This window comes from Dasypus novemcinctus, chromosome 18, assembly GCF_030445035.2.
Source record: "Dasypus novemcinctus isolate mDasNov1 chromosome 18, mDasNov1.1.hap2, whole genome shotgun sequence".
NCBI classification, from domain to species: Eukaryota; Metazoa; Chordata; class Mammalia; order Cingulata; family Dasypodidae; genus Dasypus; species Dasypus novemcinctus.
Window position 1 is genome coordinate 37,136,130 of NC_080690.1, and position 26,051 is coordinate 37,162,180.

Sequence of the window (26,051 nt, forward strand, 5' to 3'; positions counted from 1 at the left end):
GTCAATGTATAGTTAGAAATTTAAAAATAGTAAGACTGGCATGACCATAAGTTAAACTGTTTATTAAGTCTCTTAAAGCCCTACATTAAAATGAACTATAAAGAAAGATGGAGTGTTCCATTCTCTTTAGCAGAACAGGACAGTAGTGCTAGTTGAACACTAGTATTTTTTCTTTCCCGTTTTAGATTGCTTTGTAACCAACATTTGTAATCATGCAGGGTTACAAATATTCATGATTGCTTTTTTTTTTTTTTTGCAACTTGGCATTTTAAGGAATGTATTCATCAGTAATCCTGCGTATCCAGAGATCTTGTCTAATGCCCCCTATATCAATTATTCTTATTGGTTATGAGGACTTGGACAAGTAGTTTCAATTTCATGGTTCCCAGTTTTTTCAGCTATAATATGAGGTGTTCTCTAAGACCCCTTCCAACTCAAATTCTGTAATAACAGGTGGGTTGAAAAATCACATGAGACTAAGTAGTGTGATTAGGACAAGAATCCTATTCCTCCTTCCTTTCATTCATTTGGATGTAACAAACATTTCCAAAATTGTTTCTTCAAGCTTGGATCCTCAGATGCAAAGGATCAAGAAAGCAAAACGTATCAAAATATTATTAATAATGAAAGAATTGTTTAGTCAACTCATTTTAATAAAGACACCCTCCAAAAAGAGGCAATCTTATTCTTTGTCAAGGTCAGCAGGAGAATGGTTGAACTGACAACAAAATGTTTTTAATTTTTTAGAAATTGATTTTACATTGAGAAACTTGGCCAGGTAGCAGAACAGATGTTTCCATTTGCTTAAAGAGAAATGCAAAATCCTTCTTTGGAATGAAACCTCTGATACATGCTCCAGTGTCCTGAATTTTGTTCATACTCACATGGTTATATCTAGGTTCATTTGGGATTTTTTTTGTTGGTTGGCTTTGATTTGTTTTTTGTTTTGTTTTGTTTTTAATTTTTTCCCCTTTACTGGCAGTTTAACTTACTAGTTGATATTTTTAAGGGTTCTTATGTTTCTAATGAGTTAGCTATTTGATAGCAGCAAGAAAGCCAATGATCTATAAGAAATAAATTCAGTAGAAGTATTTACTATAGCTTTCTTCAGCTTCTATTCATACCTAATGAAATTTGACTGTAGAATTTTCAAGTTTAATTGGAAAGAATTTAGGAAATTTTGAGAATTTTAAGGAGAATGTCATTTGTACTCAGAAGTAAAGTAATGCTATTTTTTTAACTACTACATCTGAAAAATTAAAGTACTAGATTAGCAGCAAATTTGAGAAATAATTAATATTAACCTCATAGAAGCTTTTTTTTCTGCTTAAGCATGACATAATGAAAATATTTGTATTTAAATTATTACATTTGCACCTCTTTTATTGCAGGGGGATCTCCTTGAAGCTTTGGTTAATAAGTAACTATCTCATCTAATTATTGTAGCAATTTATCATTCACTTGTTACTTGACACAAAAGCTTAACATAAATAGCCTTAAGTCTTCGAAACCTCATTAAATGTTAATGAAAGTAATTTTATTTCCAAACTGACTTTTTAATTCAAATGGAAAACTTACAGGGCAATTAGTGGTACATGCTATCTGCTGTTTGAACACCATACCAGTAGGGAGGTTAACTGAACCTAGCAATGATTTTACACTGCATTTTTACTTGAATCTATAAAAAAGGGATTTGTATGCTGAGACCTCAATTAGGTACATAAAAATAAGGGGTTTAGTCTGGTGAACTCCAGAATCATCATATTCTAAATTTGGTCTTTATTAAGAGGGTTTAACTCTAGTTTCACCTACACAAAAAAATACATCTCTGGACTATAAACAATGGGGGAAGAAAAACAAACTTGAATTCACTTGCTAGACATTGGTAGTGAAAGCAAAACGTTTGTATTTTATTGGGCTTGAAAATATTGCTCAGAGATTGCTGAGAAAGCAAGAAAATAGTTTAGGGGAAAAAATTAAGATTAATGGTAGGTCTGAAGAATGTTGTCTGGTCTGAATAAAGCCTTCCATGGAATTGACAATGGGGAGAAAAAAGATTAATGAAATTGCCCAAAGTTTTTATGAGACTTCTACAGATCTGGGACCTTAGTCTCTAAGGATTGAGCAGGCTATTTTTTGGAACAATTAAATTTAGTTCAGAAGATGAAGAGGATGCAGAACTTCAAATTTTGTTACTAATGGGAGGGGAAATTTGGCTAAGAGATTACAGGGATGGTAACACTTGAATACAGAAGTTATCCAGGAGTCAAGGTTAACAGCCCTTTATAATTCAACCATCTTCATTGCTTACTTCTGTCATTATGGCACTGATAGAGAATATAAGGAATTTTCCAACCTGCTAAAGTGAGGGATATGCTTTTAATTGTAGACAACTCAAAATCAACTCAAGTATTTGATTAGTATCCTTCTTGAGACTTATGCTTTAGTATGTTTATATCAAAATCTAGAAAGTCCTTAACAACTGTGATTTCTGATGTGAATGAAAGGTTAAAGTTTAACTTTTCAGAATCCCCAGAATAACTTTTTTTCTATTATAATTCATTTATTTATAATTGTGGTAAAATATACCTAACAATCATTTTAACCATATTAAGTGGACCACTCTTTGACATTAAATACATTGACAATTCTGTGTAAATTTCACCACTGTTTCCAGAGTATGTTCATCATACCAAACCAAAACTCATACTCACTTAGCAGTAACTCCTCATTTCCTCCTCTTTTCACTCCTGGTTACCACTATTCTGCATTTTGTCTCTATGAATTTACTTATTCTAAGTATTTCATATAAGAGAAATGATATAGTATGTATCCTTTTGTGTCTGGTTTATTTCACTCAACATGATGTCTTCAAGGTTCATCCTCATTGTAGCAGGTACCAGCACTTCACTAATAATATTCCATTAAATGGATATGTCACATTTTGTTTATATATCCCTATGTTGATGGACACTTGGGTTGCTTCCACCTTTTGGCTCTTTTTTTTTTTTTAAGATTTATTGATTTATTTATTCCCTACCCCCCTCCTCCCCCGCCCCAGTTGTCTGTTCTCTGTGTCTGTTTGCTGCGTGTTCTTCTTTGTCCAGTTTTGTTGTTGTCAGCAGCATGAGAAACTGTGTTTCTTTTCATTGCGCCATCTTGTTGTGTCAGCTCTCTCTGTGTGCGGCGCCATTCTTGGGCAAGTTGCACTTTCTTTCGTGCTGGGCGGCTCTCCTTACGGGACACACTCCTTGTGCGGGGGGGCTCCCCTACGTGGGGGACACCCCTGCATGGCAGGGCATTCCTTGAGCGCATCAGCACTGCACATGGGCCAGCTCCACACGGATCAAGGAGGCCCAGGGTTTGACCTGCGGACCTCCCATGTGGTAGATGGACACCCTAACCACTGGGCCAAGTCTGCTTCCCCCTTTTGGCTCTTATAAATAATGATGATGTTATGAACACTGGTGTACAAATATCTGAGTTCCTTCTTCCAGTTCTATTAGGTATATACTTGGGAGTGGAATTGCTAGGTCATATGATAATTCTATGTTGTACATTCTGAGGAACTGCCAGACTCTTCCACAGTGTCTGCACCATTTTACATTCTCACCAACAATGTACAAGGGTTTCTATTTCTCCTCATCCTAACCACCACTTATTTTAAGTTTTTAAAAAATAATCATCCTAGTGGGTGTAAAGTGGTATATCATTATAATTTTAATTTGCATTCTTTAATGGCTAATGCTGTTGAGCATCTTTTCATATATGCTTATTGGCCATTTAAATATGTTCTTTGGAGAACTATCTGTTCAAATCCTTGGCCCATTTTTTAATATGGTTGTTCGTCTTTTTGTCATTGAGTTGTAGGAGTTCTTTATATATTGTAGATATTAAACTCATCAAATATATGGTTGCCAAATATTTTCTTCCATTGTATATGATGTCTTTTCACTTTCTTTGCATAAAATCCTTTGGGCTACAAAAGTTTTTTTTCCTTTTGATGAAGTCCAATTTACCTATTTTTTCTTTTGCTGCCTGTGCATTTGGAGTAAAATCTAAAACTCCATTGCCTAACACAACGTCCTGAAGATACTTCCCTATGTATTTTTTGTAAGAGTTTTATAGTATTAGCTCGTTACATCATTCCTCCATTTATGTATTTTTTTAACTTTATTATTTTTTTTTTCTTTTTTAAAGATTTATTTATTTATTTAATTTCCCCCCTCCCCCGGTTGTCTGTTCTCTGTGTCTATTTGAGGCATCTTGTTTCTTTGTCCGCTTCTGTTGTCGTCAGCTGCACGGGAAGTGTGGGCGGTGCCATTCCTCGCCAGGCTGCACTTTCACGCTGGGCGGCTTTCCTCACGGCACACTCCTTGCGCGTGGGGCTCCCCTACGCGGGGGAAACCCTTGTGTGGCACGGCACTCCTTGCGCGCATCAGCACTGCGCCTGGGCCAGCTCCACACGGATCAAGGAGGCCCTCAAGGAGGCCCGGGGTTTGAACCGCGGACCTCCCATGTGGTAGACAGACGCCCTACACTGGGCCAAGTCCGTTTCCCTAACTTTATTTTTAAAAGAAGTTGTAGAGTACAGAAAAGTTACCTAGAAAAAATAGGAGATTCCCATATATTCCACCCTCTCCCCCCTCACATTTTCCTCTATTAATAACATTACATTAGTGTGGTACATTTTTACAGCTGGTGAACAAATATTGAAGCATTACTACTAACCATGGTCTATAGTCTACATTATGGTTTACACTTTACACGGTACAACGTTATAAATTTTGACAGTATCATCACCTGTATCCATCATTGCAATGTCATGCAGAACAAGTCCAGTGCCCTAAAAATGCCCTATGTTCCACCTATTCTTCCTTCCCCCTCACCTCAGAACCTCTGGTAACGACTGTCTTTGTATCAAAGTTGAAAGTTCTTCCATCACTACAATAATAGTAAGTCTACTTTGGTCCATGTTTGCATTCCCTTCCTTATATATTTGTTCATTCCTCAATCTTGAGGATTTGGGGATGGCCAGTCTGCTTCAGATTGAGAGGGAGCTCAGATCTTATAGGGAAGATGGAAGGAAGTTTGCTTGCATTGTAGGTAACTCATTGCTTTGGAGGATGGGGCTTGTCCATCATCATCCCTTTCTTAGTTGTCCTGGTGAGTCCAATGAACTAGAAAGTAGTTGTGGTTGTAACTCGGCTGAGATTCAAGTCTCAACCAGCATATGAATAGACCAAAGATTTACATTTCTGGGACATATATTTAATACTATAGTGCTAATTACAGGTTCATATAAAAGGGGTAGAAGAATCATATGTTGATCCATTTTAAATTAGTTTTTGTATGTAGTGAGAGGTACTGTAGTGAGGGGTCCACATTCATTCTTTTGCATGTGGATTGCCAGTTGTTCCTGCACCATTTGTTGAAGAGACTCTTCTTTCCCCATTAAATGGACTTGGCACTCTTGTCAAAAATCTGCTGGTCAGAGTTGTGAAATTATCTTTGGACTCTCAATTCTGTTCCATTGGGTCTATATGTCGATCTTTATGCCAGTAACACACTGTTTAATTACTGTAGCTTTTTTGGAAATTTTGAAATCAGGAAGTGAGAGTCCTCCAACTTTTTTTTTAACAAATCAACTCTATTGATATATATTGATAAAGCATATAGTTCATCCAAAGTGTACAATCAATGACATTTGGTAAAATCACATAGTTGTGCATTCATCACTTCAATCACTATTAGAGCATTCTCATTATTTCAATAATAATAAACAAAAACAGATGAACAAGAAAATTCTTCATCTCTCAATCTCTCTTTCCCTTCCTGTACATAGCTGTTATTTCTGGCTATTCTTGCGTAATTATTTATTATTAAGCAGTTTTATTGAGATTTAGGCACATACCCAAATATCTATCTAAAGTATATAATCAGTGGCTTTTAGTACAATTACAATTTTGTGCTGCAATCAGCTCACAATAGGTTAGCACAAAGGGAAAGCAAGGCATAGCTTTATAAAATAAAAGGACAAAGAGAAAGATACAAGAGAGGAGATAAAGATGGGACCAGGGGACTCACAGCTTCTGGAACTGAGAGCCTTGACCCTAGTTTCCACCTCGTATTTATTGGAAACCACCAAGCAGCTGTTTGCTATCAGAACTGTGACATCATCTACAATAATAGGAACAACTGCAACATCTACAATAGAACAGGTGTAACATTTACAATAAGGAACAGGTAAGCCAGTTTCCCACAACAATTTTGTGCTTTCATCATCACAAAAAATTTTAGAACATTTCATTGCTCCAAAAAGAAAAACTCCACATCCCTTAGCATGCCTTCCCAGCCCTACATAACCACTAATCAAATTTCATTTTTATAAATTTATATTTACATTTTATATAAATAGTCCTCCAACTTTGTTCTTTTTCAATATTGTTTTGGCTATTTGGGGCCACTTACAATGCCATATGAATTTGAGGATCAGCTTTTCCATTTCTCAAAAATTACTGCTGAATTTTGATAGGGAGTGCATTGGATTTGTATATCGCTCTAGACAGTATTGGTATCTTAGCAATAGTAAGTCTTCCAAAACAAGATGACACAACAAAAAGAAACACAGATTCCTGTGCCGCTGACAAAAACAGAAGCGGACAAAGAAGACGACGCAGCAAATAAACACAGAGAACAGACAACCGGGGTTGGGGGAGGGAGGGGAGAGAAATAAATAAATAAATCTTAAAAAAAAAAAAATAGTAAGTCTTCCAATCCATGAACCTGGGATATCTTTGCATTATAAAAGTCCTCTTTATTTTCATTCAGTGATGTTTTATAGTTTCAAGTGTGCAAGTCTTTCAGTTTCTTCATAATTTATTCCTAGGTATTTTATTCTTTTAGATGCTTTTTTATTTTTTAAAGATTATTTATTTCTCTCCCCTCTGCCCCCCCCCCCCCCGCAGTTGTCTTCTCTGTGTCTATTTGCTGCGTCTTCTTCTTTGTCCGCTTCTGTTGTTGTCAGCAGCTCAGGAATCTGTGTTTCTTTTGGTTGTGTCATCTGTCAGCTCTCCGTGTGGGCGGCACCATACCTGGGCAGGCTGCACTTTCTTTCGCGCTGGGCAGCTCTCCCTATGGGGCGTACTCCTTGTGCATGGGGCTCCCCTACACGGGGACACCCCTGCATGGCACGGCACTCCTTGCGCGCATCAGCACTGCGCATGGGCCAGCTCCACACGGGTCAAGGAAGCCTGGGATTTGAACCGCGGACCTCCCATGTGGTAGGCGGACACCCTAACCACTGGGCCAAGTCCACTACCTTAGATGCTATTTTAAATGGAATTGTTTTCTTGATTTCCTTTACAGATTGTTCATTACTGGTATATAGAAACACAGCTGACTTCTGCATGTTGATCTTATATCCTGCAACTTTGCTGATTTTGTTTATTAGTTCTAGGAACATTCTTGTAGGTTATTTGTGATTTTCTATATATAGGATCATCCCATCTGCAAATACAGATAAATTTGCTTCTTCTTTCCAATTTGGATGTCTTTTATTTCTTTCTCTTGCCTGATTGCTCTGGCTGGAACTTCCAGTAAAATGTTAAATAACAGTGGTGAAAATGGCATACTTGTCTTACTCCTGATCTTAGGGGCACAACTTTGTCTTTCACCATTGAGTATGATATTTGCTATGAGTTTTTCATAAATGCCCTTTATGATGTTAAGAAAGTGCCCTTCTATTCCTAGTTTTCTGAGTATTTTTTTTAACGTGAAAGGATGTTGGATTTTGTCAAATGCCTTTTCTGCATCAATTGAGATGATAGTTTTTTTCCCCTTCATTCTATTAATGTGATGTATTACATTGATTTTCTTTTGTTGAACCATCATTGCATTCCTGGAATAAATCCCTCTTGGTCGTGGTGCATTATCCTTTTAACATACTGTTGGATCTGGTTTGCCAGTCAGAATCACTTTTTAAAGGTTGTATTTGAAGTTTTGAAATAGTATTTTTTTAATAACCACCCAGATTTTCAGAACACCAAATGAACATCTTTAGGATCATGACCTCCTGAGAGGTGGCCAAAGTGTTACTACTTCCTTCTTTACCTAATGGACAACACTTAAAATGTTCACTAGTTCCTGATCCCATTCAGAGATTGGGCAAAGGAATGTTGGGCTAAACAGTGGTTCTCAATGTGTGGTGTCCTGATTGGGGGGTGGGGTGCATCAGCATCACCTGGGAACTTATTAGAAATGCAAATTCTCAGGTCCCACCCCCAGACCTACTGAATCAGAAACTCCACAGGTGGAGCTCAGTAATCTTTGTTTTGAAAAGCCCTCCCAGGGATGCTAATGCATATTAAAGACTGGAAAACATTGGGTTAGATTGAGATACTCCATCTAGGTCTTGTTTGTGCAGGCAAGAAAGCCCTAGTTCTGATTTGGTACACCTTTGAAGTACTAAACTTATTGGTCAGTAGCTTGGTTTTTTTTCAGAAATGGATTTTTTTAAGTTTTCAGCCAAGAGAGTTGATTTAAGGCATGTCTAAGCATTATCTCTTTATGAAAGAATAAAAAGAGAATGAGGTGACTTCCTTTGATAGAGTTAGGGGAATATCTCTTAAACTCCAAACTGCCTTATGCTAACAAAGAGTCTGCAGCTTAAATAGCAGAAGTTTGGCTTCATGCAGAAGAAGTTAGAGCATGGGGGTAAGAAGGCAGGCTCTAGGGGCAGACAGTTGCTGGATTCAATTTCTTACTCTGCCACTTTGGTTCTTTTAACCCATGTGATTGCAAGTGAGAAAAGTATTGAGTATAGTACCTAGAACTTGAACATTACTCAAGAAATAGTGTGTCAGTGTTTTTAGGTTTGTTAAAAGAACAGAAGTGGAGCACATGTAGCTCAGTAGTTGAATATTTGCTTTACATGTGCTAGGTCCCAGGTTCAATCCCCAGTATCTCCTATTAAAAAAATAGAAATACCGTCTACTGGCCAACTAGATGATGTAGAAGCAGCAGGCATCCCAACTAAACCCCCCCAAAATTTTTTTAATCTATTTCAATGGTAATGATAGTTTTTAAAAAACCATTGAGGGTTCATCAGACCTTGACCAGGTATAATTGAAAGACCCATTGTTTGATGCTAGCCTTTGAAATTCACTGCCTTTTTTTTTTCCATCACTGAGATTACCCTTGTCTTCAAATGCTATAGACAGTATGGCATAAAAGCTTTAGGACTCAGAAGTCAAGAAAACTATGCTTTGCTACATCTTGAATTGATGATTCAAGCAAAAACAAAAAAATTCCTATTTGAGAAAAAGTTCCCATATGGCTTAGTCTCCTGGTGACCTCTAAAAAATGAGGTCCTAACTCCTAGCATAAATGGAACTCTTCTATTATTATGACTCTTTTTTTTAGCATTGATAAGTAAACACTATACTTGAAAAATATTCTGAACCCTTTGTGCTGGTCTTTATTGATTCTTGTTAATCTCAGTGACCTATATAGTCACATTTGTAAGTATAGCATGCAAAGAGCAATAAGCTGTGAGTTGCTGTTTCAACTTGGTTTTCCAGAACATTTTCATTGATTTTTACTTCTTGCCCTCTCCTAAGCCACTAACCCACCCCTACCTTTGTGTCTCCTACCCTCGTACCTGGCATGTCTTTGGCGCTCAATTAATATTTGTTCGACTAGCCAAACAATTAAATGAGTTGATACCTAGTAATTTGGGATTGAAGTAAAATTGTCCAGAGAAGCATTCTTAGTATGAAATATATGTTTGGTCCCAGCAACTGACTTTAGAATTTTCACGGTATCTGTGACCATTTATGTCATTTTGATTAGGGATAATCTCAAATTAAGATCTGGCCACAGGGAAACCTTTAGCTCCAAAATGACATCAGAATAACAAATGTCTTCAGAAGCTAAGGCATGGCTATACAACTATCAAACCAAGAAAAATCAAGATTAAAACCAAGGTTTGCACTCTTTTGGTGCCATGTTCCCCAAGTGTGGGTGTTTACTTGCAGTTTCAAGTGTCTACCATCTTCTTCCTGGTAGGACTTTGGATCAGCTGTCTAATCCAGTTATTTCAGCTAAATGGAGTCTGGCCCCAGTCTAGTATGCCAACGTGTAGCTTTAAAAGACAAAGACAAGCTTTGCACCCTAAAAAGCCTCTCTCTCACTTCTCCCCAATTCTCTCCCACATCCCTCACCCAAACACCAGCAAACATCAGCCTGTGGATTTCCTCCACCCAACACACTAGATGCCTCTTTTATTGCATGTAGTGGCAAGAGAGAAGGATTAAATTACTGAGGCTGTCAGGAAGCACAAGCTCTCTGCCATACATTATCACTATCACTTCATGGGTGAAAGAAATTCCAGCAAATTCCTCAAATATAAAGCAATAATAAATACAAAGCTGGCTGTTACCATCATGACTGCCAGTGCCATTAACAGTCAATAACAGCAATGTGGCACTCTTAGATGTTGCTGGTATCTTTCCTGACAGTACACATAAACTTGCCAGTGATGTGACATTAGATCACATGACTATTCAGATTTGATTCTGGTTTCCGGAGCTACTTTCTACTTACTGCCAGGCATGGGACGGCATGACTTCCATCTTTAAAAACAGGTATTCGTAAAAACACAGAATAGCACTAATGTGAGCATATTCCTGAGTGACTTCCTTTTGTGGATTTTTTTTTATCTTATAGTGATCTACGTGGATAAAGAAAACAACCAAGCAAAGAGAGAAGTCTTAAAAGCTATATTACAAAAACAGGAGATGCTTAATCGAAGGTACATTTAAACGTTCTGAATCATTTCATGGCTTGTATAAAGTGGCTGTCTGTAGCACAGCAGGGCAGTGATAAAAGCACAAGATGAGGAATCAGAGCACCTTGGTTCTCTGACTCATTCTAAAATCTTGAGTGAGTACATTACCTCTCTGGGTTGCTTTCCTCCAAGAAATAGAGTGGCCCTGCCTGCCAAATAGAGTGTCTAAGGATCCTGCAGTGCTTTGGAAACCAAAAGATAGCACGCTGTATATAAGTATCACACTGCCATTCATGTGCACTTGTAAAGAGTATTAACTGTAGTTGAAAGTAGCAAGCAATTTCTGGAGTCAGATGGCTTGGGTATAAATGCTTATTCCTTCATTTACTAGCTGTCCAACACGAGTAAGCTACTTAACCTACCTGGGCCTCATTTTCTTTATCTATAAAATGGAGACCATAATACCACATAGGGTTGTGAGGATTAAATGAGATAATACCTGTTAGCATGGTTAGACTAGTACCTGACACACTATGTAGTAAGTGTCCACTAAGTGTTCATTGCATCATTGTAAGCAGTAATAATGTTGACATTATTGTTTGTAATAGCTCATCAGCCTTTCAGACTCATTTTTATCTTACTCTTACTGTTCAATAAGTCATCATTTCATATTATTCTCTTTTGGATGCATTTTTTTATCTTTGCAAATTTGAATAGGATTCTGGTAGAGAGAATATGCCCTTTTGAGAAGAAAAAAAAAGCAAACTCATCTTAATAAGTTAGGGCTTTCGTGTGAGCTCCCAACTTCGCAGTTTGAAGTTGTCTACATGCTGCTCTTAAGCCCTGAGCTGGGTTTTACCCATGTCCCTCTGCCGGCTCTCCTATGACCTGGGTGGAACCTTTATCTCTTTCTGTATTCTCTTCTCCTTGACTTTGTGGTCTGTGGATGACTTTGTGGTCGGTGGTCAAGTTCTGACCTTCCCTAGAGATCATGAAGAAAATATTAAAGAAATTATATTTCAAAAATAAGCTTCCAAACTAGCATTTTTTAGCTTCTGTTTCAGTAAGAGAGGTTGGAATTCTCAGCTCTTGAAATCTGATGAAGTCTTCTTCATTAAATCTTTTGAAATATGTGTATCATTTCTTTGGATCTCAGTTTTTATCTTCTCAAGAAAGGGTGATGGGTAAAACCCCATTAATAAGCCCAGGTTTATTAAAACTGAACTGAGGTTCAGTTTTTCCCAGGGTAGTAGATCATCACTCAAGTTTTACTTAATTACATTGTATACTTCAGCTTCTTTCAAGGCTCTCTCAAACACCACCATTCCCCCAGGTTATCACCAGTCACTAGCTACTGAACATTACTGGCCATACCTCCCCATCTGCTCCTCTGTGGTCATCAAGCTGGCTCATCCCTGCTCAGGACTGAGCTCTGTTCCCATTGACCCACCCTGGGCGAGGACTTGTCAGTCCGTTTGGTCTTGTCTATCCCCATGCTCACTTTATTTCTGGAATGTTAGAACAGATTATCAGCAACACTCCTCTTCAGGGGAGAATGATTTTGTTTTCTCAAAAGTATTAATATTTGTATTGGCAGATTCTGCTTTAATTTTAGACCTGCCTTTCCTTAAAAGACCTATGGATTTCTTCCAAAATAGTGCTGTTGTTTTTTAAATCCATGGTAATTATAATGACTCCCACTCTCCCATCATTTTTTTTCTCTAAAGATCATCACATGCCACACTGGGACACAAATATTTTTGTCATTTTTTTTTAATAGTTGTTTCCCAGAATCATGTTAGAGAGGGCTGCTGTCTGAGAAAAATTCTCATCAATAAATCAACAAAAAAAATTTTTTTAAGATTTATTTATTTATTCTCCCCCCTTCCCCTCCTCCCACCCTGCTGTTTTTGCTGTCTGTGTTGCCTTCTCTTCTCATTTTCTCTCCTCAAGGATTCACCGGGATTCAATCCTGGAGATCTCTGATGGGTAGAGAGGTTCCCTGTCAATTGCGCCCCCTCACTTCCTGGTTTCTGCTGCGCTTCACCTTGACTCACCCCTTGTCTCTCTTTTGATGTGTCATCATCTTACTGCGTGACTCACTTGCACAGGGCACTGGCTCACCACACATGCATTCACATGGGCACTGGCTTACTGCACAGGCACACTTTCTCTTCTTTTTCACCAGGAGGGCCCAGGGATCAAACCCAGGTCCTCCCATATGGTAGGCAGAAGCTCTATCACTTGAGCCGCATCCGCTTCCCTATTTTTGTCATTTTTGAGAACTGAGAGAGGCATCACAGGTGCAAAATGACTGCCTCCAGCTAACGCTGGCCGAGGGAGGGGCTTGGGGTGCCGGCTGTGTGTACCTCCAACCACCATGCATGCACAGCCCATCCCACTTTTCTCTCACAACCACAATATTTTCTGAAGGGAAAAAGGGGGTTTATGTTCACATTTTTGCACAGCTAAAAGCCAGTTGTTATTCCAGTGAGTATTCTTACCTTTTTTAAATACTCAGGACTTATATTACTTTAATTGACTTAAAGTATTTCTTCGTTGATAAGAATTTTTCTCGGACAGCAGCCCTCTTTAACATTGGTAATAATTTTCAGAGACAGAGAAATTTGGCCCCTACTCCCTGGGAAGTATAAAGTTGTATGCTTTGTGCAATGAATTGTCTCTAGTGCCTTTGCATTTTGCCCATGCTATATTTGCAAATATGCAAGTGTCACTTTAAAAGGGAGGCAATATATTGAAATGGGACTTTTAAAAATACTTATTTGAAGTCATGGCTTTGACACTGACTTAAGGATGCTCTTTGGTTTCATTTCTTTTTTTAACAGTGTTCTTTTGAATGGATCTAACATAACCATCAGCTTCCAATATGTAAGACTCACAGGTGACAGATGGGCTGTTCTGTCTTCTTTCGTATAAAAAATGGATTACTTCCAAATAAGGAAAGAACTTTAAAATCAAGTTAAAAGATTTAAGGAGTTTTGGTTTTTAAATTTGTCTTCCTTTTTTAGTTTCTTAAAGTAAAAAGTTATTAATTTGAGATCGTTCTTTTTTAATGTAGGTGTTTACAGTTATAAATTTCTCTCTGAACAATGCTGTTGCTACATACTGTAAGTTTAGGTTTGTTGTGTTTTCTTTTTTTTTTTTTTTAAAGATTTATTTTTATTTATTTAATTCCCCTCCCCTCCCCCGGTGGTCTGTTTTCTGTGTCTTTTTTTTGCTGCGTCTAGTTTCTTTGTCTGCTTCTGTTGTCATCAGCTGCACGGGAAGTGTGGGCGCTGCCATTCCTCGCCAGGCTGCACTTTCCTTCGCGCTGGGCGGCTCTCCTTATGGGTGCACTCCTTGTGCATGGGGCTTCCCTATGCGGGGGACACCCCTGCGTGGCACAGCACTCCTTGCGCGCATCAGCACTGCGCATGGGCCAGCTCCACACGGGTCAAGGAGGCCCGAGGTTTGAACCGCGGACCTCCCATGTGGTAGACGGACGCCCTAACCACTGGGCCAAAGTCCGTTTCCCTGTTGTGTTTTCATTCATCCCAAATTATTTTCTAATTTGCTTTGTAATTTCTTCTTTAACCCACTGGTTATTTAGGAATGTGCTGTTTGATTTCTACCTATTTGCCTCTAACTGTTCTTGACATATATCCCCTGGGTAGCAGCTGTAGCACAAGGTGAGTTCCAGTAAGATAAGACAAAGACAAGACTTTTGAGTCAGTCTTTCAGGGAGCCAGAGACAGAGCAAATAAGGACAATTTTCAGATGAAGTCTGTTCTGCTGCCCCCTATACCAGTGGCAGGTATATGGACTGTCTTTTTTTAAAATAAATCAATATTATTGATACATATTTAAAAAGGATAAATCCATCCAAAGTGTTCAGTCAGTGGTATTCAATGTAATCACTTATTTGTGCATTCATCACTTCAGTCGTTCTTAGAGCACTTTCATTTTTCCGATAATAATAAACAAAACTCATCGCCTCTCAAACTCTATGCTTCCCCTGCAGTACATAGTTGCTATTCTTCTTTCTCTGTAGTATATTTGTATTTATATTTTTTAAAAAGTCTTATATGTGCAGTATTTGTATTTTTCATGAGGTTTCACTGTTATGCAGTCCCATGCTACAGTTTTTAGCTTCTTGTAATATACATGACCTTAGACTTTCCTTTTCAACTACTCTTATGCTCATATAATAGCTCTGCTAGTTACAAACACCATGATATGCTTTCATCATTTGTATTCATTTCCAAAGATTTACAAACAACCTTTTTACCACTTCTGCACAGATCAAACCTCACTTTCCATTCTCTACCTTCCTTCTCTTTTTTGGTGACTTATATTCTAATTATTAACTCTATGAGTTTATATAATAATAATAACATAATAACACAGTCATACAGTATTTGTCCTTTTGTGTCTGGCTTGCTTCACTCAACATTATGTCCTCCAGGTTCATGCTGTCATATGCTTTATGACTTCATTTCTTCTTACCACTGCATGATATTCCATCGTGTGTGTACACCACAATTTGTCTATCTGTTCATCAGTTGATGGACACCTGGGTTGTTTCCAGCTTTTGACAATTGTGAATAATGCCACTATAAACACAGGTGTGCAGATGTCTATTTGTGTTACTGCTCTCAGTTCTTCTGGGTATGTACCTAGTAATGGTGTTGCTGGGTTACATGGCAAGGCTATATTCAACTTCCTTAGGAACTGCCAAACAGTCCTCCACAGTGGCTGTACCATTCTTCATTCCCACCAAAGTGAATAAGTGTTCCTATATCTCCACATCCTCTCCAACATTTACAGTTTTCCACCTTTTTAATAGCGGGCTATCTAATAGGTGTGAAATGATCTCCCATTGAAGTTTTGATTTGCATTTCCCTAATTGCTACTGATGGTAAACATTTTTTCATGTGTTTCTTTGCCATTTGTATTTCTGCTTTGGACAGTTATCTTTTCAAGTCTTTTGCCCATTTTTTAATCAGGTAGTTTGTCCTTTTATTGTTGAGTTGTATGATCTCTTTGTATATCTTGGATATTAAGCCCTTAATGAATATGTGATTGCCAAATATTTTCTAAGGAGGTTTTGTACCTTCTGATTTTCTAAATAACAGCAAGTGATATTTGAGATCTAAGTCTTGAGGCCCAGCCCAAGTCCTGCCTTCTCCAGGAAACCTTACTCAACTGTAACAGCTTTCAGTAAGTACTTTTTGCTGTTCACAAAGTAATTCGACAAAGATTTATTGATCCCCTACTAAATATCAGGAGGTAAAATAATGAACAAGGCAAAAAATCTCTGCCCTCATGGAGTTTGCATCCCACTGAGGAAGATAGGCAATAACAAACAAATAAACCAGTTACATACTGTGGTGAGTTCTAAGAGAAAATTGAACAAGTTCTAAATAGAAAATAGCAGGAATAGCAAACCTGAGGAGGTGATATTTGAGCTGGTTAGTGAAGGATGACAGGACCCAATCAAATCATGAAGGGTCCAGAGAAGATCATTCCTGGAAGAGGGAATTCCTGACAGGAAAGACTATGTAGAGCCGTATTCTAGGATGCGGTGAGTAAGCTCGAAGGCTGGATCCACTGAGAAGATGAGAGTTGTGAAGGAAAAGAGAGGCAGGAAGAAGAAGCTACAGCTGATGTATCACTTCCTGTTTTTACTTCCACTTAGGTCCTTGGCTCCTATGCCATGTGTTGGTCAGGTCCTCAGTCTAGACTGTAAGCTTCTTGAGGACATAGAACAAGGTTTCACCTCTCTCTTTGGGCAGAGCTAAAGATAAGCTGTAAGGGGTGGTGTCTGTGTGTATATGTGTGTGTGTGTGTGTGTGTATACAATTTGGCCTAAGCCAAACTTTTTTGTTTTTAAATTATTTTAGTGTCCTTTTCTTTTTCCTCCCTTTTCAGCTTAACTTTCCAATTTCTTAATTTTGTATTTTATATCTCATTTTGTTCACTATAGAATTTAAAGCCAGAAATACTACAATTTTTTCATATATATTTTTCTAAATATTGTAATTTTAAATTTCTAAACCTCCCTCTGGCATTTGGGAGGTTATTTTCCCCCTTTTTTCGTCTCCAAATTCTCATATATTCAGTGGAGGTAATAGTCTGCATTTGTTAAGTGATAGGGATATGGTTCTTAGATATGGGGTGCTATATAAGGATAACACTTAATATTATTACTCCATTCTGTGTGGCCTCTTATCTTTCCTGTAAATCTGGTCATATAAATGTGCATGAAAATATCACTAATTCCCACTCTTCCAGCACATTAATTTTAGGATGATTTCTTTCACCATCATTCTTCTTGTTTAATTGACACAGTGTATAATTTGGGAATCTGACTGAGTTTTCAGTTGAAACAAGCATTTTTCATGACTTCTTTTCTCCACTTAGAAATGTAACTTAAGCAGCTCTATCTAGATTAAAGACAGTAATAATAAAACAGCAAACATTTACTCAGAGCCTACTGTGTTCCAGACACTGTTTATACATTTCACTTCATTTGATCCTCACAACAGCCTTATAAGGTTGGTGTATTTATCCCCATTCTGAAGGTAAGGAAACTGAAACTAGAGAGGTTCAGTAATTTGCCCAAAGCCACACAACTAAGAAATAGGAAAGCCAGATTTGAACTTAGAACAGATGCCTTTAACCTCTCCGTCTTTGTCTCTCTATCCTGTGCTTCTTATATAATGTCCTTCTTATCCCCTTGCACGCCAGGATCTTCAACTCTTCATAATTATTTGTTGTGCCAATATGTGTTAACTTTGATTTCAATTTAAGAGATTTCTGTTTTCTAATCTAAATCTATTGTTGACAAAAACATAGAAACTTAGTAAAAGGAATGAAATGTTGAATATTTATTTTCAGCAAATTAGTTTAAAATAGTATATTTACGTATAAGAGTTTGGAAAGGATTTTACTGGAAGTGTTTTTCAAGGCATGATTTCTCAGAGACTTGGATTTTAATGTTTCTTGTTTTATTTCTGATTTGGGATGGATGCATTTTGAAAACTTTAAAATGGTAAAGTTTACAAGCATCCATGGTTTAAGCTATGCTGCCAAGACATATCAAAAGAGTACTTAACTATAAATTCCTGTCATTTGGTCAATCTAAGAGTATTTGGCCTTAGTACAAGCCACTAATTCAAATCAGCTCCATTAGAACCCTACAGTTGTGTGTTTAAAGGTAAAATAAAATGTGGATGCTATGGCTGAAAGTTCACAGATTGCTGAAATAATGCAAATATTTGATATAGCTGTTGGGTAGAGCTACAGTATTTATCTAACATGATTCAGAATGTTTCTCAGGGAGCATGGTTTGTGCATTTTGTGGAACATACACAATTGGTTAAATTGCTTAGTAGCAACTCCAAAGTTGTGCTAAAAGCTCGTTGCATTTCCATAAAGAATACTGACATAACCTCCACTGTCTTCATTCACTTTCCCCTTTTAGCCTTAAAAGTAGATATGCGGGGAAGTGGACTTGGCCCAGTGGTTAGGGCGTCCGTCTACCACATGGGAGGTCCAAGGTTCAAACCCCGGGGTTCCTTGACCCGTGTGGAGCTGGCCCATGCGCAGTAATGATGTGTGCAAGCAGTGCCATGCCACTTAGGGGTGTCCCCCGCGTAGGGGAGCCCCACACACAAGGAGTGCGCCCCGTAAGGAGAGCCGCCCAGCGCAAAAGAAAGTGCAGCCTGCCCAGGTATGGCGCCGCACACACGGAGAGCTGACACAAGATGATGCAACAAAAAAGAGACATAGATTCCCATGCTGCTGACAACAACAGAAGCAGACAAAAGAATACACAGCAAATGGACACAGAGAACAGACAACCGGGGCGGGGGGCAGGGGAAGGGGAGAGAAATTTTAAAAAATTAAAAAATTAAAAGTAAATATGCCAAGGAAAGTGGATGTGGCCCAAGTGATAGGGCCTCCACCTACTATACGGGAGGATACGGGGTCAATCCCTGGGGCCTCCTGGTGAAAAAGAAGAGAAAGTGTGCCCGCATGGTGAGCCAGTGCCCACGCAGTGAGCCGTGTGCCCGCATGGTGAGCCAGTGCCCACGCAGTGAGCCAAGTGCCCGCATGGGTGCCTGCATGGCGAGCTCAGTACCCGTGTGGGTGCCTGCACAGCAAGCCAAGTGCCCGTGCGGTGAGCCAGTGCCCACACAAGTGAGTCACGCAGCAAGATGATGACACAACAAAAGAGAGATGAAGGGGAGAGTCAAGGTAAAGTGCAGTAGAGACCAGGAATTGAGGTGGCGCAATTGACAGGGAAACTCTACCTCAGAGGCCCCCAGGATCGAATCCTGGTGAATCCTAGAGAAAGACAAGAAGAGAAGACAAAAAGAGAAATAAATACAGAAGATCACACAGTGAATGGACGTAGACAGCAAAAATAGCAAGGTGGGGGAGGGGAAGAGGAGGAGGAGAAAGAAGGGGGAAATAAAAGTAGATATGCCAAAATATGATCAGCTTGTATGTAGTAGAATGAACCTGGTCCTTCCTTCTGCCTCATGGTTTTCTCAGGTTCTAGAGATGAATGGTAATCAGTGCTTAGAAACGTGGATTCATGTTCTCATGTAGATTGGATGTGACATAATTCTATTAGTTCATATAGTAGCTTATTTAAACTAGTAAGACTTTTTATTGGGATAATTGGAAACTTGGAAATTTTCGACTTAGTGACAAGAGCCCACTGGAGAGTTCTGTTTCTTGGTGATTCTCTTCTTCCTTGGTGGTGATTTGCTGTATCCTTTCCCTTCTCAGTGTTCGTTTCACCGTGGTCAGTGACCCTCCAGAGGATGAGCAGGATCTGGAATGTGAGGATATCGGTATTGCTAACGTCGACCTCACAGTCTTGTTTCAGGAAGGGAGAGACATCATCGAGCAAAATATTGATGGTATGACTGGAAATGTTGCTCAGTTTGTACAACCTGCAGTTGCCAAAATCCAAGTTCTTTATTAAAACCTTCTTTTTGCTGGCTGCAAGGATACTGAGTAACACATTAGTTGAATCCTTTGCCAGCTCAGGCTGACTTTCTGTTGAAGAAGACTCCCGTCCACCTTCCTTTGAAACAGCAGATAGATAAAAAGAATCCATTGAACTTCACAAAGAATTATTCATTTTTTAGTATTGGCAGTGGGGGAAGAGAAGAGTAATGTGAGAAAAATCTGGCCATTCGATTTTTTAAATGTTGTTTATGGAAGCCTCATGCTTTCAAGCCTTATTTCCATTAACACACTTTACCTGAAGCATGTTCTGAGCGATCGTTGTAGTGTCTGTTGCAAGGCTTCTCTAATCAGTGTTGCAACCCACTGACAGAGTCGCTGCAAATAACCAAGTAGTTTGGATCACTCGTTTCCCACCACACTAAAGCTAGGAGTAAGGGATTCCTGACAACATGCAGTCCCCTGGGTTTTCACCAGGAGTGATTCCCAGCACTGCTTCACTTCTACCCTCTTATCTTAGATAATATGTGTAGAACATGCAAAAGGAAGTATATTTTATAAATCATATTTTTTAAAATCATGATTAGTGATGGCTCGTGCTATATACAATAAATGGAGAAATGAGGCTGATTCCTAGTCTCATATTTTAAGGTGGCAGAGCCATCCTTGGAGAAATCCACATGGTTTGTTTACTCATTCATTCATGCATTCAACAGATTCTTAATTGAGCATCTCTTGAGTGCCAGGCCATGGTTCATATGCCAAACTGCTTGTCCTAAAGATGTGTCAAGTGTTTAAAGGTCAGGATTGATTTAAATAATTAACCTAATTAGACCAAATAACCAAATTAGAAACTGGTTCTGGGAAATCCTTATAAACTACACATCTTTAATCACATGGAACCTGGTCACAACTTAGTTTGACAGGCATAGAAGAAAATGACAGGAAGAGTAAAATATTAACTTAAACCTTTATTAAAGCACACCAGGCCCAAGAAAATCTGACAAAAACTACCAAAACTATCTGTAGTTTCTTCTTTTTTTTTTTTGAGGAACCACAGATTGAACTTGGGACCTCATCTGTGGGAAGCTGGCGCTCAGCCACCAAGCCACATCAGCCCCCCTGAGTTGGTTTTTTTCTTTTGTTTGCTTGTTGTTTGTTTGTTTTTTGTTTTGGGGACCAAATCCAGGACCTCCCATGTGGGCAGCAGGTACTCAACCACTTGAACCACATCTGCTCCCCTATGCTTCATATTCTTAATCTTTTTTTTGCAGTCGGTTATGTTTAACAACCCATTTTCTCATTCTGTAAAGCCACGGATGTCCACACTGCTGTGACATAGACAGCTATTGTGATCTTGTATGGGGAAAGAGTCAAAAGATTGGAAACTGGGGAAGCGGCTGTGGCTCAATCAGTTGGGCTCCCGTCTATCATATGGGAGGCCCTGGGTTTGTGTCCCGGGGCCTCCTTGTGAAGACAGGCTCGCCCACACACTGCGGAGAGCTCCTTGACCCACAAGTGCCACAGAGAGCTGACTCAGCACAATGACGCAACAAAAAGGGAGACAAGCAAAAAATGCAGAAGAGCACAGCAACGGACACATAGAGCAGACAGCAAGCAAGCGGCACAGGGTTGGGAAGGATTAAAAAAAAAAAGATTAGACACTGGTCCCATCAGGTTTTTTGTTTTTTTGGTTTTTTTTAGTTAGTACTGGGGATTGAACTGGGACCTTGTACATGGGAAACAGGCGCTTAAACCACTGAGCTACTCCCACTCCCCAGATTTTTACTGCTTAGTTCTGTGTCAGGCATAGAAGTGAAAATCTCCTAAGAGGAGATGAAAACCCAGGGGGAATGAAATGAGCTTGGACAGCTGATGTCACTATAGTCTCCCTGCCTGCTCATTTCTCCACCTAAGTTTCACTTTAAGGTTTCTTTATAAATTTTCTTGGAATTAAAATATACACATATTGAAGTTTCAGGAAAACCACAAGGAATATAAATAGGAATCCACAATGACTTGTAAGTAATGTCAAACTTATGAAGTCCAAGGTTCTGGCTGTTAGTTTCTAGCAAGTCATTGTTCACAGAGGAATAGGGGTCTCAGTTATTGAACCTGCATCCCACCCAGCCCCTACCTCTGAGCTCAGTGGAGGCTCAGGGCATCAATCAAACACTCTACCTTTGCAATGCCACTGAAAGCTGTGGCTCCTCTTCCACAAAAATCCCATGTACACTCAAAATTTTACATCCACTTTCCAGAAGCATCAGTTCATAGAACCTCAAAGCCAGTCCATAAACCTTAAGTGAATATTACCAGGTTTGCCATTTTAACTTTATCTGATTGTACACACACAAAAAATCCACAGAATGTTTCCTTAGAAAAGAGAAATAACCATCAGAAATTATCATGTGACTCTTGTCTTCAGCTGGCCTATCTGAAGAGAAATCTGTTTAGCCATATTAACACTTTGTCGCTGTTTTTCTCCCTAGTTTTTGATGCACGAGCAGATGGTGAAGGTATTGGCAAGCTACGGGTAACAGTCGAAGCACTCCATGCCCTGCGGTCTGTCTATGAGGAATACAGAGAAGACTTGGAGGCTTGAAAGAAAGTGCTCCAGAGGCCCCTCCTATTCCTGAGTAAATGCTCACATGAAAGCCCTAAAATGAGATTTTTGTAATTACTCTGGTGTATGTAATCTATAATTCATGGGAAACTAGGGGAGGGAGGCCTGGGTTAGAAGTGTTGAAGTTTTGTATACTTTTTCATTTGTTTATTTTTCTATTCCCACCTTCCCATGACTGCTGCCCCTCAGGATTTATGTTCTCCACAGTCAGCCACACCTTCTCAATAATTTATACTTATATGATAGCATGAGAAAGTCTATTTGCATTTTCAACATTTTCTTAAGAAGAACCAAAATGCATTCCCATTTTTATTTTTAATATTCAGAAGCATAAATCTTAGAAAACCTATGAAAAAGAAATACTTTTATGTTATCCCTAATCATCCCATTGAATGGAATGCCTGCGATTAGCCTCATTAAGAGTTTTATACTGTGAAGATTTTATTAGAGGCAATATATGAAAATTACTTGGATTAATGTGTTAATCTTCCTCTTTAAAATGCTAATATCCATTTTATGCACATTAAAGCTCAGTATGCATTTTCTTTGATGCATGCAGTTTCTATCAATTAAATATAAAGAATGAGATTTAGTATCACCAACTTATTAAATTACTGCAAGTTTTTTGTTTTTCTTTCTTACAAATTAAAGTTCTTCCTAGTCAGATTATTTTCATGTATTTTTAATGGTGATATAGGACCCAGGAGTGTGTATATAAAGAGGAAATATATAGATACATATATACATGAAATTTACTCTTTGAAAACTTAGCTCATGACATTAAAAAAATTATTAAAAGTATGGCTCAAATTCTGATATGCTTAGTTAGACCTGAAAGGAGTATCTTTTTATCATTTTTAAAATTTACATCAAGCTTATACAATGCTTGGGTGTATCTGGATAACCAGATCCTCAAAAAGCAGCTCAGAAAGTTAATTTTCAAGCTTTTACCCAATCTCACTGAAGGATTTAATTGATATTTTTAATGGAGCTGTGAATCAATGCTGCAAAGGAATTGTCTCTAGAGGTCTAGGATATAATGCATTTCATTTTTTAATTTACTTTTTTATTTGTCATTTTCTTCAAAGGATTTTTATAGGCTATGGGTTTTCACTGTTTGCAAACAGGCTATGTGCCTTCTTAAGCATATGTAAAGTATTCAGGGAGATAAGTAATTTATTAAAATCTACCTAATTTGCCGTGATATATTAAATCTCTGCTTCAGTGATCACAGACCATTTCATTTAGAGAATTAGGCATTCCCTCTTTGTGTGATTAAAGCTCTGGAAAATGAGTTCTTTGCTCCTATTTGTGAACATTCAAAGCCTGCTAATGGCAAGAAGATGGAATAGATTATGAGACAATTCATTACAGTTCAACAGAAAAAAAAAAGGGGAGCTATAATGCAAAAATGCAAGTCTGGATATCTGCATATAGTTTGAACCATCTGTGCTCTAATGGCTTCAATAATGACTCTCGTCTTTAGGAGGCTTTGAAATGACATCCGTACAATATTAATTTGTTGATGTACATTGTGAGACCAGTAGAGTATGATCTGACCAGAGAAATCTATAAATTCTGTCTATACCATTGGGCCTCCCTATCCTGGGGCCTGCCAGTTCCAAGAAGAATCTTGCTCTCTTCAAACTCTGCAAATCTTCATAACAACTCATTCCTCTGGAACCTTCTAGAAACCACAAACATCTGCAGGCTAAACCTCTCCAATCCTAGTAAACAGCCACATGTTTGTTGTCACTTCAGCCGGCTCTGAGCTCATCCTTTTGGCTCCCTTTTTTAGCTTTCTTTGGCTTTATGCAGTTACAGTGTCATTAAGGCCCTTAATATTCCCTGCAGTAATTTAAAACAGCCAGATTATACCCTGGGATTAACTGAGTGGTTTTTGAGACATTTATTGTGGTATTCTCCCAGGAGGTTCGTGTTATTGTTTTAAAACGTTACATCCCACACTAAATACCCTTTCTGCAGGGAGAACTGGATTGTGCTGACTTCTTACGATCTTTAAGTGGAGAAGGGAAGTTTTTATTAGACAACTTCTGGGATCCAGTCAACTGTGTGGAATGTATACCTCAGATAAGATCAGAAATTAGTCATTTTGCTGTCACATTTATGTTTCTGTAATATATAAAGATTCCTTTCCTAGTTTAAAAATACGTAACTTCAAACTATTGTAAACTTTCATAGTACTCATTTTCATAAATTATTAAATAGCTACCAACACATTTTGAAGTGGCTAAGTGATATCGCCTACTATCATGTGGATACCTCAATTGGATTTCATAACCTGTCCAAGGATACTTGGTGGCTTTGTCTTGTTTTAACCAGAGTTCATTGAAAAATTTGTCACCTTTTGGATTACAGAGCAGTGATTTTCCCATGGTGAGCCAAGCCTGATCCATGAAGTATGGCTTGGGAGGCAAGGGGGCGCCAGCAGTGGCCTTGCCACCCAGACACACCAGTTTAAGGTAGTACTTGTGTGGACTTAGAGCTAAGTTAGTGTAAATAGTACACTCAGCATTTTTTTGGGCTGTAATGCTTTTTGTTTGGATATATAAATAGAGATGTGATGTGGTATGTGGGAGGGTGTATTTTACATGGGGTTTTGGGGGGATTTTGTTTGTTTGTTTATTTGGGTTTTTTCTGCCTACTGCAGTAGAAATGTCAAATTCCCAGCCACTGTCATGCGAAGCAGTTGACAAAAATAAGTTTTATGGTTTACAGTGTGGTTTACGTAGAGAACATTTCTCTTCACTCTCAATTTCAACATGTTTTCTAAATTATCATGGTTTATTGCTGTTTAACTTAAATTAGATTTTTTTCAAAAATAAGTAGAAAGTATGTTTAATCAAATAAAGAAAGGCCACGTTGAAATTCTGCTATTCCTGCCATTCATTCATTACCACAAAACACGAATAATCTCTAAGTGCTACGAAGAAGTGTGGGCTGAGAAGTGGTCATGTGATTTGGGAGGTTCTGTGTGCCCCCATATTCCCACAACAAAACATAAATTATTGTAGTAATCTGACATCAAGAGCTTTGACAATGAAAACCAGTTCTTACACATGTTCTAACAAGAATCTGATTAACATTTTTGTGGATATGGAAAATAACTTTTTTTGAGTCAAACTGGCACGATTGCTGAATTTAGAATGATTCCTTATGCACTAGATATAAAAATATGAATCCTGTCTGTGAACAAATATGAGAATAAAAATGTCATCTTTGTGTAGTGCAGAACAAGCAAAGGAGAGCTTTGGGGATATAAAATTATCAAGCTATTGACAATACCAGGATGATAATTCATCCCCATCTATGAAAGTACATTTTAATAAGTCACTCATGCCTGAAGGCCTGACTACCTTAACAAAGAAAAACTAAGCCCATGATTTATTATAGATAGGGCAACTTGCCTAATTAGATCCATGAATGGGAACAAACACAGCTTTATGTCCCCTTTGTCAGAACATAAACAACCTCCAGGGTTAACCAGAGAGCTAAAAACTATCAAAGCTATAGAGACAAGTATTTCAAAAAGTGAAAATATAGAATTAGAAAACATCCTTCATCCTAATCTCTTTTTATCTTGCAAGATAGACTTTTCACTTCCATTTCAAAATGCTGCCGTTGGACTCA

General features: G+C 38.3%; 1 protein-coding gene across 5 annotated transcripts in view; it reads left to right on the plus strand.

Moving 5' to 3' along the window:
- Window positions 1-25,289, plus strand: part of RPGRIP1L (RPGRIP1 like) — a 113,406-nt gene extending 88,117 nt beyond the window's left edge. For 3 of the 5 annotated variants that reach the window (XM_004455046.5, XM_004455047.5, XM_058280009.2), the window contains 3 exons: window positions 10,729-10,813; window positions 19,592-19,725; window positions 22,267-25,289. In XM_004455046.5, coding sequence (XP_004455103.2) covers window positions 10,729-10,813; window positions 19,592-19,725; window positions 22,267-22,379 — 332 coding nt within the window. In that variant the 3' untranslated portion in view covers window positions 22,380-25,289. The remainder of the gene's footprint in view (window positions 1-10,728; window positions 10,814-19,591; window positions 19,726-22,266) is intronic. The other 2 variants (XM_023587824.3, XM_058280008.2) reach the window with 1 other exon arrangement.
- The last annotated feature ends 762 nt before the right edge of the window (window positions 25,290-26,051 follow it).